Source organism: Physella acuta, unplaced genomic scaffold (assembly GCF_028476545.2).
Source record: "Physella acuta isolate Inbredline_101_S28 unplaced genomic scaffold, ASM2847654v3 ptg000994l, whole genome shotgun sequence".
NCBI lineage: Eukaryota > Metazoa > Mollusca > Gastropoda > Physidae > Physella > Physella acuta.
In genome coordinates this window covers 165,500-181,851 of record NW_026732511.1, presented here as the reverse complement: position 1 = coordinate 181,851, position 16,352 = coordinate 165,500, and the positions used below count along the sequence as shown (strand labels likewise).

The 16,352-nt window shown below is 38.1% G+C and overlaps 1 protein-coding gene across 1 annotated transcript; it reads right to left on the bottom strand.

Annotated features, from left to right (window-relative positions):
* Nucleotides 1–11,833: 11,833 nt before the first annotated feature.
* LOC131954391 (dermatopontin-like) lies at nt 11,834–14,017 on the bottom strand. Its single transcript, XM_059318022.1, has 3 exons — nt 14,011–14,017; nt 13,549–13,776; nt 11,834–12,219 (listed from the first exon to the last, which is right to left on the bottom strand). Exons 1-3 carry the CDS (start codon nt 14,015–14,017, stop codon nt 11,930–11,932), a joined length of 525 nt encoding a protein of 174 aa, XP_059174005.1. The 3' UTR covers nt 11,834–11,929.
* Between the last annotated feature and the right edge of the window lie 2,335 nt (nt 14,018–16,352).

The window sequence follows — 16,352 nt, the reverse complement described above, 5'->3', positions numbered from 1 at the left end:
CACCTCCTTCCCCGATTTCTTCGGCATGATTTTCCCCTCCCTTTCTTCAACTGCATCACTTGAAGGGTTATCTGACTCTGTTACTTTATAAGTTCCCTATATAGCGCGATATACTTTTTTTTTTAATTTATTTATTTATTATTTATTTAATTAAAAACTTTTTTTAATACTTTTATTTGCAATTAAAACAAGTACATCAACATCACATTACATAGTTTCAAATGAAAACGAAAGGTTTTGCAAATGTATATAATGAATATTTACATGATGTCATGTATATGATTATAAAAAAAAATTACAAAGGATGACAGTAAAAGGGGTGAAGGTCAAATGAAAGTGTCAGAAGTCTGGGTGGGGAGTGAAAAGGAAATTTTTCAGAGTATGTCAATGTGAAGCATTTTCTATGTAGGGAAACAAATTAAGTTGACTAGTTGAAAGAGGGTTAATTTTTTTTTTTTTTTTTTATTTTTTTTTTTTTTTTCGAACTGTTGAAAGAGTGTTTAGAGTTAAGATAGTAGAAAAGGAGTTTTTACAATTGCTGTCTGCACACAGCTATTTAAAATAAATCAAAGTATTTTTATAACTATTATGGTCAACAGTGAATTAATATCCAAATTATTTTAAAAATTAATGCAATTGTAATAAACAGTTAAATATTTCCAAAATTAGAAAAGATTTTTTAAAAAAAAATTTAAAATAAATAAATTATTAAACAACCAATTTAAAGGGGCATAATTCAATTAAACCACACTTTTCAAATATTGAGTATTATTTCCCTTTTGTGAATATTATCGACAAGTACATTTTTACTAGGATCAAAATGTTTGATTTACTAGCGATTTTACCCGGCGATACACGGGACGAAGATTAAGCTTTCTATTAAATTATCTGCATTAAACAAAGCGACCAGTTTGATGTCGCTTAGTCTGTACAAAAACTCATTTTATTTCAGTTGCTTGTCGGTTATTTTAAGGTTCGTTACAGCTGTCAGGGGCGGCACTAAGTAAAGCTGGCACCACTGTTTCTTACAGACTTTTTTGTCCGGGACCTGGGGGGGGGGGGGGTTCTTTAAATTTTCTGGGAAGGGGGCGGACTAAAATTTCCGGTGGGTGTGGGGGGGGGGGAGTGCGGACACGGGTAATAGAAAATACATTAATTTTGTAAATTATATTTCGGTGTGGGTGTGTGAAGGGGGGAAGGGGAGATGTTTTTCGGGGAAGGGGAGGGGGCGCCTGACACCCCCCCCCCCTCTTGAAAAAATGCCTGGAAGAAACTCTTTCTAGCACGTTCATTGGGAATAGTCTAAGAACTGGTCCAATCCTGACGCTGTGATAACGTGCAATACAAATCGTCTGTTCCACAGTAGTCTCTAGTGCCTCGGGCAAGCAAACGTGATAACATGCAATACAAATCGTCTCTAGTGCCTCGGGCAAGCAAACCGTTTTTAAATAGATCCACACACCACTGGAAACATACAATTCGTTTCTTTCACCCTACTTCTCCATAGAAAATACGTGCGAGTAATTACTTTATACTGTCGACACGTTTCAACGGTATTGATAAGAAAAGTTACACGGTACATCACTTTTCCGGACGAGTAGGAGTAGAGGTATATTTGGGGAAGGTGGAGGGGGGGCTTAAAAGAGTCTGCGTTAAAAAATTCCGGCACTAAGTTTAAACAAATAGCAAATCGTTTCTGTGAACTTTTCTACACAGGAGTAACAACGGCATATCATAGGTGGTAGACCAATGTAAAACTCTTCAACTAGAAATTGTCTGTATCAAACTATATCTCTAGTTGAATATCAGTTTGATGTTTGCTCTGAGGGCTTATGTTTTCGTTAGCTAAGACGAACAAGTGACATTACTTACCCCACCCTCATCCCCTCTAACCGTCTCTAAATTATTTAGTTTGTACTAACAGATAATTAGGGCACCAATTTTTTTATTATTTTATATGTTATTAGCACTACTAAAATACCCCTACATCAGTGGCGAGCTAGGTCGGGTGTCACCCGGTGCGGCACTTAATGGTGTCACCCCCCCCCCCCCCCCCCAGAAGCGTAGCGACCCTTCCCGGGACAAACTTTCAAATTTTCGATTTGCACCCCACCCCTCGATTTGCACACCCCCCCCCTCAAGTTTTTGATTTGCACACCCCCCCCCCTCAAACTTTCGATTTGCACCTCCCCCCCCCCCTCAAACTTTCGATTTGCACCTCCCCCCCCCCCCCCTCAAACTTTCGATTTGCACCTCCCCCTCAAGTTTTTCTCTATATATTTTGCTACTTTTTGCCTTGGTGTCACCCCCCCCCTTAAATGGTGTCACCCGGTGCGCACCCCCCGCCCCCCCCCCCCCTTGCTACGCCTCTGCCCTACATACATTTTGAAATACCACATGTTTTACTAAAGTGCCGAATATAGACCTATGAAGAAAAACAAGGCAGGAGCCTATGACAGCTCAAATAAGAAGGAGGAAGTGACGCTGGGTGGGACATTATCCCGAAAGGCTGTCTTAATGTCTTGGGCGTCCAAGACAGACCTGGAGGCGGAGTCTTCTTGAAGAAATGAAGCCAAAAGGGATGTCTTGGGAGACGGCAAAATTAATAGCCGGGGATCGGAAGAAACGGAATGAAATGGTGGGGCCTTATGTTCCATAAGGAGCAAAGAGGACTAAGTCAAGTCAAGTCTGTCTTAATGTGGCACGTCCGGTGCTTGAGTAGAACCCAATGTGAAGGTGAAAGACAGGTCGCCCAACACACACCTTGAAGAACTGAAGACAGCAGGGATGTCTTGAGATCAACAGTCGGGGACAGGACAAAGTGGAGGGAATGGTAGAGGTACCGTGCTCCACAAGGGGTGAAGAGGATTCAGTCAAGTAAGTAAGACAATATAGCTCAATATAAATATTCACTAAATACAATTTCACTATACCTCCCTTCCTTTCAGAGGCGTAGCAACGGTTGGGGGGTGCGGGGGCTACATATGTCCCCGGGCGCCTACCCAAGGGGCGCCAAAATAAGCTCATTTAGCTGTTATTTTGAATTATAATTATAAAACATAATATGGGGGGGGCGCCAAATTGAAAGCTTGTTCCCGGGCGCCGTGAGGGGTCGCTACGCCTCTGCTTCCGTTGCCTCTAACATGAAACAACAAATTCAGACACTACTCCCCCGTGAAAACGTTGTATTACCTGTGCACGGCGAAGCGTGGTGATGCATCTAACAGCTTCATTGATAACACGACACTGGTGGGTCACGTGAGAGGGACAGCTGGTTGGTGGTGTGTGAATGTGTGAATGTGGTTGGTGTCATGGTTACGCATGGTTTGCTCCATTCAGTCAGATTTCAATTTTGAACCACCGCTGGTTTTTTTTTTAAAGCTTTTTTAAGTTATAAGGTTTTCTGTTCTTTTGTCTTTTTGTGGTGGAGCTAGTATTTACCTGTAACCCCCGTCTCATGCAGCTATTTCATTTTCGAAAACAAAAAAACTCCCCGAAGACAACACAATAATATATAATTTTAAAACTAAGTAGACATTACATTGGTCAATAGAAATAACCTAAAAGATTACTAAATTCGATAAAAAATGAAATAACAGTATAGTACGTTCACTCGATAAGTCAGTTGAACTATTGTGAACTATTTTGACACCTGACTAAGGTATTTTAAATGGGCAGATAATTGTCGTTTAGAGTTTTGGTTGTTTTAAAGCAAATATTTTTTTAGTCGCAAAGTACTAATTTTATTTTATTTTTAATTTTAAAAATAAAAAGAAGAAAATAAAACAAGTTTTGACAAATTTTAATCAAAAATATTTAAAATCGAATTTATTTTTTTAGGAAAATCAATGGTCGCTCACTACTTTTACTTAAGAAAGTACTTTTTTTTCGTATTTCAGTGCTTTATTTAAAAGTTTGTCTTGAATCTTGAGAATATACAAAAAAGTGTCCGCCTACTAAATATGCTTTCACAAATATATATGATATAATTTACATTGCTCTTTATTGTATGATGATTTCCATTCTATGAACTTTCTACTTTTATGATGTATAAATGCGACCATAAGCATAGCTATGAAGGTAGAGTTTAACGACTTTAGTAGCTGTGAGTGTACGGCCTTTAACGTTTCTCTCTAATGTTGTCAAGGAGGACTGGCTTGGTTATGTAACGACCAAGTATTTGGCTGACTTATGGTCACGTATAACTCACGTTAGGGAAAGTAAAGGCGGCTGGGCATAGTGTTGACCACACTACCCCTTCATATACCGTGAACTCTACTTCACTTGCCCCATAGACCGTCAGGTTTGAAAGGGAATTTTACTTTTTTATAGTCACGTGTTATACCCACCATAATTGAAGCAACATGTTACTGCGCATGTGCGGGCACGTGCTAACAGCTGGCTGAGAGTCAGCTCGTAATTGGTTGTGTGATCCACGTGCAGTCAATGATTATTTTTTCCTCGTCACGTTCTCTGGTTGTGACAACAATAGGTTGTCAAGGTCGGTAGTGTCTAACGTTACGGTCGGTGATTTTAGGTCGAAAGGGCATGGTCGATGATTGTTCGCGTCACGGTGGGTGATTGCTAGACGTTGTTGAGTCATAACGGTATGTAATGCTACGTCGGCATGTTAATTTGTAAGACCAGTGTGTTGCCGTCACGGTCAGTGATAGTGTATTGATTGTTCATCGTTACTTTCGGTTATTTTAGTCGTCACGGTTGTTAATTATTCACATAACGGGCAGTAAATATTGGTCATTGCAGTCTCGTGACCAAAGTGGTCACTTTACTCCTCACTCCTCGCCGCCATTGTAACACTCACCCACACCCACACCACCCCCTCTGCATACGTTCCCTCATCAAGCAAGACCGTGTTGTTTACTGTATGTGGTGATGTGAAATAAATGTGAGTTGTATATGTGGACGAAGCGCAGTGTGTGTAAGTGTGCACACTTTACTATTGTGTTGCGAGGCTGTCTCGTGCCAGGGTGTGTTGACGTGTGTGCTTTTGTATGGAATGAACGAGGGTAACAAGGGAAGAAACTTTTCGAGTGACTGCTGGTATGGTGTTGTTGGCGGAAGTAAGGAGGTTTGTGGTGGGACAGTGAGTGGTAGGGTTTAGAACGAGATGGAAGAATTGTTATGACCAAGGACAGGGAAATAGATTATATTTATTATACTTAATGCACCATAACCTTAACATCTTGTGTTGGTCTGTGTTCACTTGTGTTGGTACTGAGAACGCACTCACAAACTTTGTGATGTTGCGGGCTTTTTTTACAATTGAAAAACAAGTGTACGACCCCTATTATACAAAACATTGGACCAGCTGTCGAGTACCTACGACCAGTGAAAAAAGTACCACTGTAAGTTTATGGGCTAGACAATTGAAAAGAATTCTAGTAATATGGAGAAACTAGAAAGCGTCGACAAAATGTATAACATAGGCAGAAGCATGGGCTACAAGAGAGAGAAGTTAAAGGAGTGGGGAAAACGGAGACTAACTGAGAACGAAGAAAGATTGGATAGACGAATCAAGAGAAAAAGGGAGAGATGCTGAATCAAAGATAGAAAATGAAACAAAATAAGATACAAAAAAGATAGGGCAGAGGCAAAGATAGAAAATGAAAAAATTAAGACACAAAAAGAAAAGATAGGGACAAAGATAGAAGTAGAAAAGATTAAAGCGCAAGCAGCAAAAGAATTGAAAAGGGAAAAGCTGGAACTAGAGTTTGAAAGAATGGAACAGAAAAGTGTCAAATTCACACCACGCCGAACCCTGAAAATCAAAACATACTGTCAAAACTGCCTAAATTTAGGTAATGATATCGCTAGAGTTGCCATTTGTCGTTGTATTTACTACTTGTCATGTTTTAGTTAAGTTGATTAATTTAGTATTTTATTAAAATTGTTTTGTAAAACGCCTCGCAAAAAGGTATGTGTTTAATACTGCATAATTTACGACTTTTATTAGCAATGGAGTTGGAAGAGCCTTGCTGAAGAGGGCATACCGGAGTTAACTTTTATCTGAAAGCCTGATTTTGACCCAAACATGTCGCACCATCTGTACAAACCCCACAGCCGTTTTCTCATCCAGTTTAAAAAAAAAACGTGTTTATTTTTCCATTATATCTTAACAAAATAGCAACTTTTTTTTCTTTCATCTAAATGAATATATTTCACAAAGACAAGCAACTGCAAACACGAACTCAAGTCTGTTGATTTATCAACTTGAAAATCAAACAATGGTGAAAGTTCGAATTCATTCAAAATTAGTGTTTTAGCATTTACGCACATGTCTGCTATATGCCGCTACATAGCATTATTAGACAGACATATTTTTTGCATTTTTACTGCACTGGAATCCCAAAAATTAATTTCACCATCTTCGACATGCAGGGTTCTATGAGATTTTCTACTACTGTGTGAGTTTTTTTTTTTTTTTTTTGCTTGGGAAATTGCCAATTCATATGATGCTTGCATTAATGCTGCGTTTTCTTGGTGAAAAATTCTTGTTCGATCACGTCGACGTTTGCAACTAGCTTCATGCCGACGAAAGAACTCCATATCTTTTTATTTTGGTGTGTTGTGACTCGTCTCAAAATGACGTTTTAGTTTTATGAAGGTTTCATAGACTCATGACTGAGAACAACGTTGCGCAGTGCACGTTATTTCCTCACTAATAAATTTCCAGTGATGTTAATAAAGCCGAATTTCAGATATTTTTCTAAATATTTATGGTTTTTTTTTTCAATGCTAGGGTGTAGTCTACCACTTGGCGATCCACAGAAAGCCCAGTTTGGGAACCCGTGGATTAGAGGGTTATTACGGACTTAAAGAGGTAGAACTATTCCACATATTACATACATATTTGTTATGCGGCTATTTTCTGAAATGCCATGTACAATTTGCTCATTCCCTTTTTTATTGTACTGACTGTATTTTGTAGGAAACAAGTTAGGTACAGTAAAACTATGTGGGAATTGAATTTATGCCGTTACAACAAAAATCGTTGTGTATATCATTCCACGGATCCTTTACAGTTATAATACTTGTGCATAATTTTTATGAGATTAGTGTATTTACATAATTATATATAATGCTGAGTTATTTTGTGTGATACAAATACACGTTAATTCCGTCGATTGCATCAGCTAGGGAAAGATGTAGTGTATGTGTGGATATGTGGGGCGGGGTGTTGTGTGTGTGTGTGTGTATATACACCTGTCTATAGTGGCGTGAGGCAGTGTCGTGTTGTTGTTGTTTGGAGTGGACGAGGGTAATAAGAGAAGCGACTGGTGTGTTGTGGTGGAAGTTATGGGGTGTTGAACCGGGTGTTTAACGGGGAAGTAGAAGGTTAGAAGCAGGAAGACTGTTTGGGACTGAGAACAGAGAAACAGATAATATTAAACTGACTTAATGCACCCTGACTTAATCCACACGTGTTGGTTAGTGTCTACTTGTGTCTGTATCTACTTGTGTTGGTCAGTGTCTATTTGTTTAGACTGTCTCTTCTTGTGTCAGTGTCTATTTTTGTTGGTCAGTGTCTACTTGTGTTGGTTTGTATCTACTTGTGTTTGTCTGTGTCTATTTGTGTTGGTCAATGTCTACTTGTGTTGGTTTGTATCTACTTGTGTTTGTCTGTGTCTATTTGTGTTGGTCAGTGTCTACTTGTGTAAGTCTGTGTCTACTTGTGTTGGTCTGTGTGTACTTGTGTTGGACTGTGTCTACTTGTGTTGGTCTGTGTCTACTTGTGTTGGTCTGTATCTACTTGTGTAAGTCTGTGTCTACTTGTGTTGGTCTGTGTGTACTTGTGTTTGTCTGTGTCTACTTGTGTTTTTGTCTACTTGTGTTGGTCTTATCTACTTGTGTTGGTCTGTGTGTACTTGAGTTGGCCTGTGTGTATTTGTGTTTGTCTGTGTCTACTTGTGTTGGTCTGTGTCTACTTGTGTTTTTGTCTACTTGTGTTGTTCTTATCTACTTGTGTTGGTCTGTGTGTAATTGAGTTGGCCTGTGTGTACTTGTGTTTGTCTGTGTCTACTTGTGTTGGTCTGTGTCTACTTGTGTTTTTGTCTACTTGTGTTGGTCTTATCTACTTGTGTTGGTCTGTGTGTAATTGAGTTGGCCTGTGTGTACTTGTGTTTGTCTGTGTCTACTTGTGCTGGTCTATGACTGCTTGTGTTGGTCTGTGTGTACTTGTGTTGGTCGACCTGTATTCGTACTGAGAACGCCCTCTCCTTGCGCGTGGGATGTAAACGTCATAGCGTGCCTGTATGCCTATTGTTGAATAAAATTGATTTATACACTAGTATGCTAATTCAATTTAAATATCCAACTCAAATCGAAAAAGTTGTATCAGGTAGTTGCACTCAGCTACACACAACCACTGGTATTCGAAAATGGTTCGTATATATATATATATATATATATATATATATATATATATATATATATATATATATATAATACATTTTCTGTGTATATAGTGGTCAAATTTAAAAACTTTTAAAAATATTTTTTTAGAGTTTCAAGCACTTATTTGCCGCCATCACCTTTGTCAGTTTACTGTGGCTGATGACGTACTATTCCCAGGACGAGGCTTGTGGCAAGAAGACGTCATTTACGAAACTCGACTCGGACTCGGAAAAGATTTACTCCAGGCAAATAAAAAAATATCCGGTCCGGTATAACTCTACTAAATTAGATAATTCAAACTTCCCACGATGGATTCGTGCACCCCCTTACATGCCAGTGACCGAGGCTTTATTAAAACACCCATCGTTCAGCAATGATTCCATAATGGAAGATCTCATCAGGTCAGGATTTGGTCTCCAGTCTTACGTCACAGAAACTGGTGAAGAAATCTGGACAGAAAATGGCGTCCAGTATCGTCCGTTTCCTTACAAAGAACCAAAAGACAGCACATTTTACAATTCAGAATTTGAAGCCTACATTCCTTTCAATGAGACCACGTTTTTTGAAGGTCGACCAGTTCATCCATCGTTTAGAAATGGGACGAAAAAAATAATTCTTTGGTGGCAACATAAAGTCGGTCAGGCAAGCATCGACGGTCTTCAAACTTTAAGGGGGTGTCCAGAGTTTCCTTGTGTCATTGGTTCAGACAAGAAGTACACAGATGTCAGCAGTGCTCTACTTGTGGACGGTATGTTGACTTCATCTTGTTATCTTCTTTTTTGTCTGAAACTGTAAAGTATAAAGACCTTCATCATTGAGTTTGAGTTTGTTAGGAATTAATTTTTTACTTAATTTTTCATATTATTCATCTAATTTTTATTTTAATTAAATAATTGTCAATAGTTTAAAAAACAAAGTATTACGTATCTACGATTGAAAACATTCGGCGTGAACCACAGCTCACCAGGATGGTGGGGTGGGTGTGTTAGCGATGCCTGGAGAGCGAGGGAGGGGACTGGAGGAGGGTTAGATAGTCGGCTTGCGTCGTGGTGATGTCCACGTCATATTTCTGTCAGGTTTGTTTTCAGTCCCTTTTAATGTTGTACGGATATCCAGTGGCGTAGCTGGGTGATGAGAGGGGGAGGGGCGACTGGGCGCCTAACCTTATGGGGCACCAAAATGGGGAAGATAAAAACCTTTAAAATATAAGTTTAAGCTGCAGAATTGAATTATCTACACTTTAAAAAAGGCTTCAAACCTTTACATGCTGATTTGATTGTTTTTCCTTGAATCTATGACGGTAATATGAATAATTTTAAGTGTCAGTGACTGTTAGAAACGTCTCACTAACTCAAATCGGAAGGTTTTACACCGTTTTGGTCAGTAGATAAATCAACATATACTTAGAAATGAAATTTCAAACGCATAATATACGATTTCTCCAGTCAGTGTTTTTAACAAAAATGTTACAAGTTTTGCTACAAATAAATAAACTGATATCGGGAATTGAATAAAAGCTTATAAGGGTTTAAAAATATCATTGCGCCAGTGAACATGTCTCTTATCACTCTAAAGTATTACTCTTAAAATAGTAAAGTATGTGTACTTGTAATCAACAGTAGAGTGATTTTGTGTGTATAATAGTATAATGGTTATTTTCTGTGTGTTGAGGTTTGTTATGGCATATTTATATGTCTGTATGTGAGTCTGTGTGAGCTGAATAAGTATGTGTGAAATAATATGTTTTTATGAGAGTATTTCTGTCTGTGCGTGTAAAATCAGCCAACACTTAAGGTTAGCATTTGCTGTCTATTTTACCAATCACCTGCTGTATTTTGTTTCAGCCCATTTCGTGAAGGACCAGCCACCGCCCCATCTACAGACTGGCCAGGTCCTGGTTCACTACCAGACGGAGGCCCCAGCTGCCAATATTTACTGGAAGAGGTACGGGAACTTATTCCAGAACTCTGAACTCTGGAACACAGCATTCAATTGGACAATGTCCTACCGAAGAGACTCGGACATTCGGACTTATTACGGTTTAATTAGGAAAAGGAAACATATTAAAGAAAAAAATTATACATCAATTTTAGGATCTAAAACGAGGCTGGTCGCCTGGTTTGTGTCGAATTGTAATACAAATTCAAAACGGGAAGAATATGTAAAAGAACTTCAACGCTATGTAAATGTTGATGTTTATGGGAAGTGTGGTACGTTTAGTTGCCCTAGAGGCGACGACAAATTATGCTTGGATAAAATTAAAAGAAAGTACAAATTTTATTTGGCATTTGAAAGCAATTTTTGTAAAGATTACATTACAGAAAAACTGTTTCGGTTTTTCGATTCAGATTTCATTGTTATTGCCCGTGGATTAAATTATTATTCGAGTAATCTCCCTTCAGAAACTTTTATAAACACCGCTGACTTCAAATCTCCCGAGGAACTGGCTAAAAGAATTCTATATTTAGATTCTCATGACGAGGCTTACATTGCAATGCTGAAAGAGAAAGACAAATACTTTAGCATCTACGAGGATTATCCGTTATACCGTATCGATCCTGTGTTCCTGGAGTATCGATATGAGGCAGTTCCCATGTGCCAGTTGTGTCAGAGGGTCTGGAACTTGGAGAAATATGCTAAAACTGTGCCAGATTATCTTGGGTGGTTTGAGAAAAAGGAATACCAATGTCAGTCCCCTGGTTAAATTAATTATTGATTTAATTTTAGGTTGTAGCAAATTATATATAACGGACTTCTAAGGCAATGTGTGACGAAGGTCAAAAACATCAAGTAAATGTGAATTGACTGTTTAAGTACTGTTAAAGATTAAAAGCAATGAAAATATTGTTGTTATGATTTTTTATTGAGTAGAAGTAAGTGGAATTATTTTCGAGGGGATCTCATGTTGTGTGACTGATTGTGATAATACAGTGTTAAATTGGGAAAGGGGATAAATATAGTTCTAAGTCACGTTGTTTCATTTGAAGACTAGCCTAATATCATTTGGTAACAGTCGAAATTTGCCTACAATATCTGTACTAAAGATTTCATCAATGTAGGTAAGTCTTACATGTAGTCCTTTCTCGCATACTTTATCAGTAAATTTACCCATTTTTAATTTGAATATTTAAGACAGTATTTGATTATTGAAATAGGTTCTACAATTTAGTAATGCGGGATCAAACAGCGGCAGTTACAACTAACGGCATATGGATTTTTATATTGCCTAAAGTGAAATAAAATGGATTGGCTTAAAAATACAGCGTTCAGCTCATCTGCACCTACAGTTCACACCGCAAGATGGAACGATATTTCTACCACTAAACGACAGTTAGAATTGAAAGAACTAACTGATTATTATCAATAATAGATTGAAAGAGATACAATTTAAAATCAATGCGATTTTTTCTTTCAACGATTTTTATTAGCGTTTTCCAACAGAACAAGCTAGTTTGGCGATGTACAGCTTCTACACCAGGAGCTGTGTCTATATCTTCTACACCAGGAGCTGTGTCTACACCTTGCAGATGTTCAGCTTCCACATCCTGTCCTCGTACACGTCGTTGTGGGCGCTGAACGCTCCACGGATCACGTAACCAGCTGGGACAGTGTAGGCGAACTTCTCATCGAACTTGTTCAGGAAATCGGTGACGGAACACTCTCTGAACTCCGCCTCCAGCTGGCAGCACTGGAACTTGAACCTGCGGTCCTCAAAGAAGTTCTCGCTGTAACTCTCCACGCCTGTCACGATGTAGTCGTCTGGGCAGACGTAGGCCAGAAGTAGGTCAAACTCGTTCACGTAGCCTGGGGGATGGATGGTGTTTCGGATTATGAAGGAAGTTGATTCAAATAATTACAAGCCATTTGAAATCATGGTAATGCGAAGAGATTTCTGTTTAATTACAATACGTAAGTTGTTTAATTGATTGCAAAACAGTAATTAATTTACTTTGTAGCTATAATCGTACAAAACTAATTTAAAAAATATTTTACAAAAAGGAACAAAGTTCTTTGAATTTTAGTGTGAAAGTTAATCAATGATAATGAATTATAAATGTTGCACTTAATTTCAATAAAAAAATTTAGTTCAAGGATATGGATGCTAGTGTTGGATTGTAATTCGGTGTTTTTTAAAGATTTGATTTAGAAAGGTATATATGTTACGGACAAACAGCGTCATGGAAATGCTTTTGTAATATAAAATGTTTACAGACATGGTGGATTATAATTCGATATGTACAAGCTTAAAGAATATTTTGTTCACCCAACTTAAAGGCAGACACCACTGAATTTTGTGTTTTTTATTAAGTGGATTTTATTTAATCAATGAATTGTTGTTTATCTCGGCTTGCTGGCAATAAAAGTTAATATAAACTCTTTACGTTAACAGCTAACATCATACACCTTTAGGAAATTGAATGGATAGGTTGGATGAGGGGAATATAGTGCTTCATAACGCACTACTAAATTTGTATTAAAGTTTAAAGTATAATCTGAAACGTTACGATTATGTAGGTACACAGTCCTACTTTCGAAAAGAGTAAAATCATCATATTTCCCTGTTCGTGCCCTAGACACATAAGGCAGATGAAGTAGAGTTCATCGGTTTAAATTACCTCTGCATGCAAGGGATGATGTGGTCAGCACTACCGAGTAACATATTTTTCACTAACGTGAGTTATGACCCATCAGAGTTGGATTGAATCAGGGAGGTTCTAGAGACTCGAGCCTGGACTTACAGGTTACCAGTCTAGCGTTCTACCGCTAGGCCACACAGTCCCACAAAAGAGTAAAATAGAGCAAAAAGAAGCTGAAAACATGAATTGAAACGGGACTGTGTATCTGAAGTTAGAACTTGAAATAACCTCTAAACGGAGCATAATGCACCACGAGGTACGTAAATATGGATGTGTCCTATAATGTGTAAGAAGTTGGGGCGTAAATAAAAAAAAACAGTGTGCCATTTTGTCAAAGATGCACTACAGTATTTATTGGCATTTGAACTTATGAAAAAAAAACAATGTACTGTTCGAAATAAGAATTGAACTATATTATGAGAACCCTCCGTTCCATAGGAGTGTAGCTATGACTCATAATTTTTAGCACATATCTACAGAAGTAACTATGACTCACCACTTTTAGCACAGTTTCGGGTAGCCCCGACCTTACGGCACCGGAACTCCCACACCCGGTCATTGAAGAAGTTGTTGTCCTCACTGGCGATGTAGCTCAGGGCTTGACCACTCGGACAGATGAAATCAAACGGCTGGTCATAGTTGGTCAGGTAGGCGGCCTCAGCACCCAACACGGCAAGCAGGCTCAACAACACACAGCGAAGTGAATTCATTTTCAATGGAATACCTGGGGAAAATTAGAATTAAATTTATACAAACTGTTTTGGTAATACGTCGAAACAAACTAAAGCCTAAATATTCCAGGAAAGCTTTGTTTCAAGTCATCATTCTACAGACATCATCGACCTTTAAACAGTTTGGTAAACGTGCTACGTGTGAAAACCACAGGAGCTAACCTACCAAGTAGCTATGACTCCACTACAGTTTTGGTTTCCCATTTATAGATACATTTTCAGATTACTCGGCATTTTTTGTTAAATTTACATTGCTTTTTGTTAATTTGTTCGCTTGAGATATATTCAAATTTTAATTCGTTTATTTCAGTGGTTTGAGGTCAGTGTCTAAAAAGTTATTTTTATTTACTGTAAACAACTTGAACGTTGCCACACAGTGCTGATATCAACAGTATTCTCCAACCTTAATGTTTCTGTGTCGAAACGAGTGTTGTTTCATTTTACTGCTTTCTTTTTAAAACATACTAACGTTATTTAGAACAGTCGTTGTTTTTTCTTTGGGAGGGGGCACTTGATATTTTCGGGGTGGGGGGATGGCGGACAAAATTTTCCGGAGGGGGGGGGGGGGAAGGGTGGACTCTGGTTTTATTTATCAATTCTATCTCGCGGTAGACTTTGTTCGTGGGGGGGGGGTGAAGAAACTCTTCTTTAGTCGACTTAAATCCAAGTACACTTGGACACTATAGTAATCGAGTCTTCTCAGCTCTAATAAGTACCTGATGTGGGAAAATAAAATTTCGTTAACTATTGTATCATAAAATATGAAAAAGATACGCTCCACTTCACCTATCCTACTAACCTTTACAATTTATGCGGATAAAATATTTCTACTCAAGGTCTATATTAAGAAGTAAAAGTTTTTTTTCAAAATCCTTCAACATATAATTTTGATGAACTAAAATAATGTGTTGCTATAAATATTGGCTATTAATAAAAAATAATCTGTATTTTTCAAAATATGATTTTGTTTTTAAAAGCTTTTTTTTTTTTTTTTTTACACAATAACATGAATGTTGCATAAAAGAAGAAATTGGATTGTTAAAACTCAATCCGTGAACGATTTACGTGGATGATTGTTATCAATTAATTCTTTCAACCGTTAGTAAGTGGAAACTGTTTTCGTCTGCGCTAGGAAAATTTACATTTTAAAACCATGTCCTCTGTCTCTACCACCTGGTCATGTTATTCAAGTAGATGTCATTAAGTACAAGGATCGGTTTGTTGTTATGTAAATCGCTATGTACAATCGTGTGGGTGGGGTAATTGCTTGTAGCAATGCCCTATCCCTGGATTGCTAATCAGAGGCGTAGCGAGGGGATGGGGGGCGGGGGGACAAATGTCCCCGGGCGCCGACCTTGGGGGGGGGGGTGCCAAATTGAAAGTTTGAGGGGGGGGAGTGCAAATGAAAAGTTCTAGGGGGGTGCAAATCAAAAGTTTGAGGGGGGGGGTGCAAATGAAAAGTTCGAGGGGGCTGCAAATCGAAAGTTTGTCCCCGGGCGCCGGGAAGGGTCGCTACGCCTCTGTTGCTAATCCGAAGTCTCGTGTTCGGGTTAAAGTCAGTAGAACATCATTGAGTCCACCCAGCTCTTATAGGTACCTAACTCACATTAGTGAAACGTAAATGCGCTGGGTATAGTGCTGACCACACAATTCCTAATTTGTTTTTTTTCCCCCCAACCCTAAACAAGATCTATTATTGTCCAATCCATTGAACGTTTGACTATTTTCCATTCTCAATACAATTTTTGTTATATTTTTGATAGACACAATAGTATATAGAGAAACAAATTCGTGTAATGAATAATTTTTATTAACAACTAAAAATGTGGTAAAATTTTTCTTAAAATGATTATATCGCACCCATTTCTTTCGTTATAGAGAAGTACACACAAAATTAACACGAATTTTATAGAAAAAAAGTGTTAACTTATTTTTTCATTGATGTTAAAATTCAGACATATACATTATTGTATTTATTGAATAGATGTTAAAAATAAACTTGCTTGATAAAGTCAAGTCATATAATTCTATCTTTTCAAAACTTGTTGACGTTCCATGTTTGTGCTTAAGTAATTTTTACTCTTTTCGCGTGGGCTGAGGAAATTAACAATGTTAAACTTGTTTTTCTAATCTGCTGCAGTTAATGACATAGAATATGTAAAATAGAAGGAATAGATGTTATGTAAATTTTTAAAGTAGCCTATGCGCACTGAATAATGGCTGATGTCGAGTATCCAAACCCCGTCCTAACCCAACCCAACCATTTTTTTTTTATTTTTAAATTGTTTGGTAAAATAAAAATACAACACTTTTTGTTGCACTGGTAGGTTGGTCAGTTTAGTTTGGTGCACTGGTAGGTTGGTCAGTTTAGTTTGGTGCACTGATAAGTTGGTCAATTATTTTGGTGCACTGGTAGGTTGGTCAGTTTAGTTTGGTGCACTGGTAGGTTGGTCAGTTTAGTTTGGTGCACTGGTAGGTTGGTCAGTTTAGTTTGGTGCACTGATAGGTTGGTCAATTATTTTGGTGCACTGGTAGTTTGGTCAGTTTAGTTTGGTGCACTGGTAGGTTG

What these genes read in the sequence shown, in the direction of transcription:
- LOC131954391 (XM_059318022.1), bottom strand. An exon ending in CCGAAACTGTGCTAAAAGTG is followed by an intron (nt 12,220 to 13,548) that starts GTGAGTCATAGT and finishes TCCATCCCCCAG; the next exon opens with GCTACGTGAACGAGTTTGAC.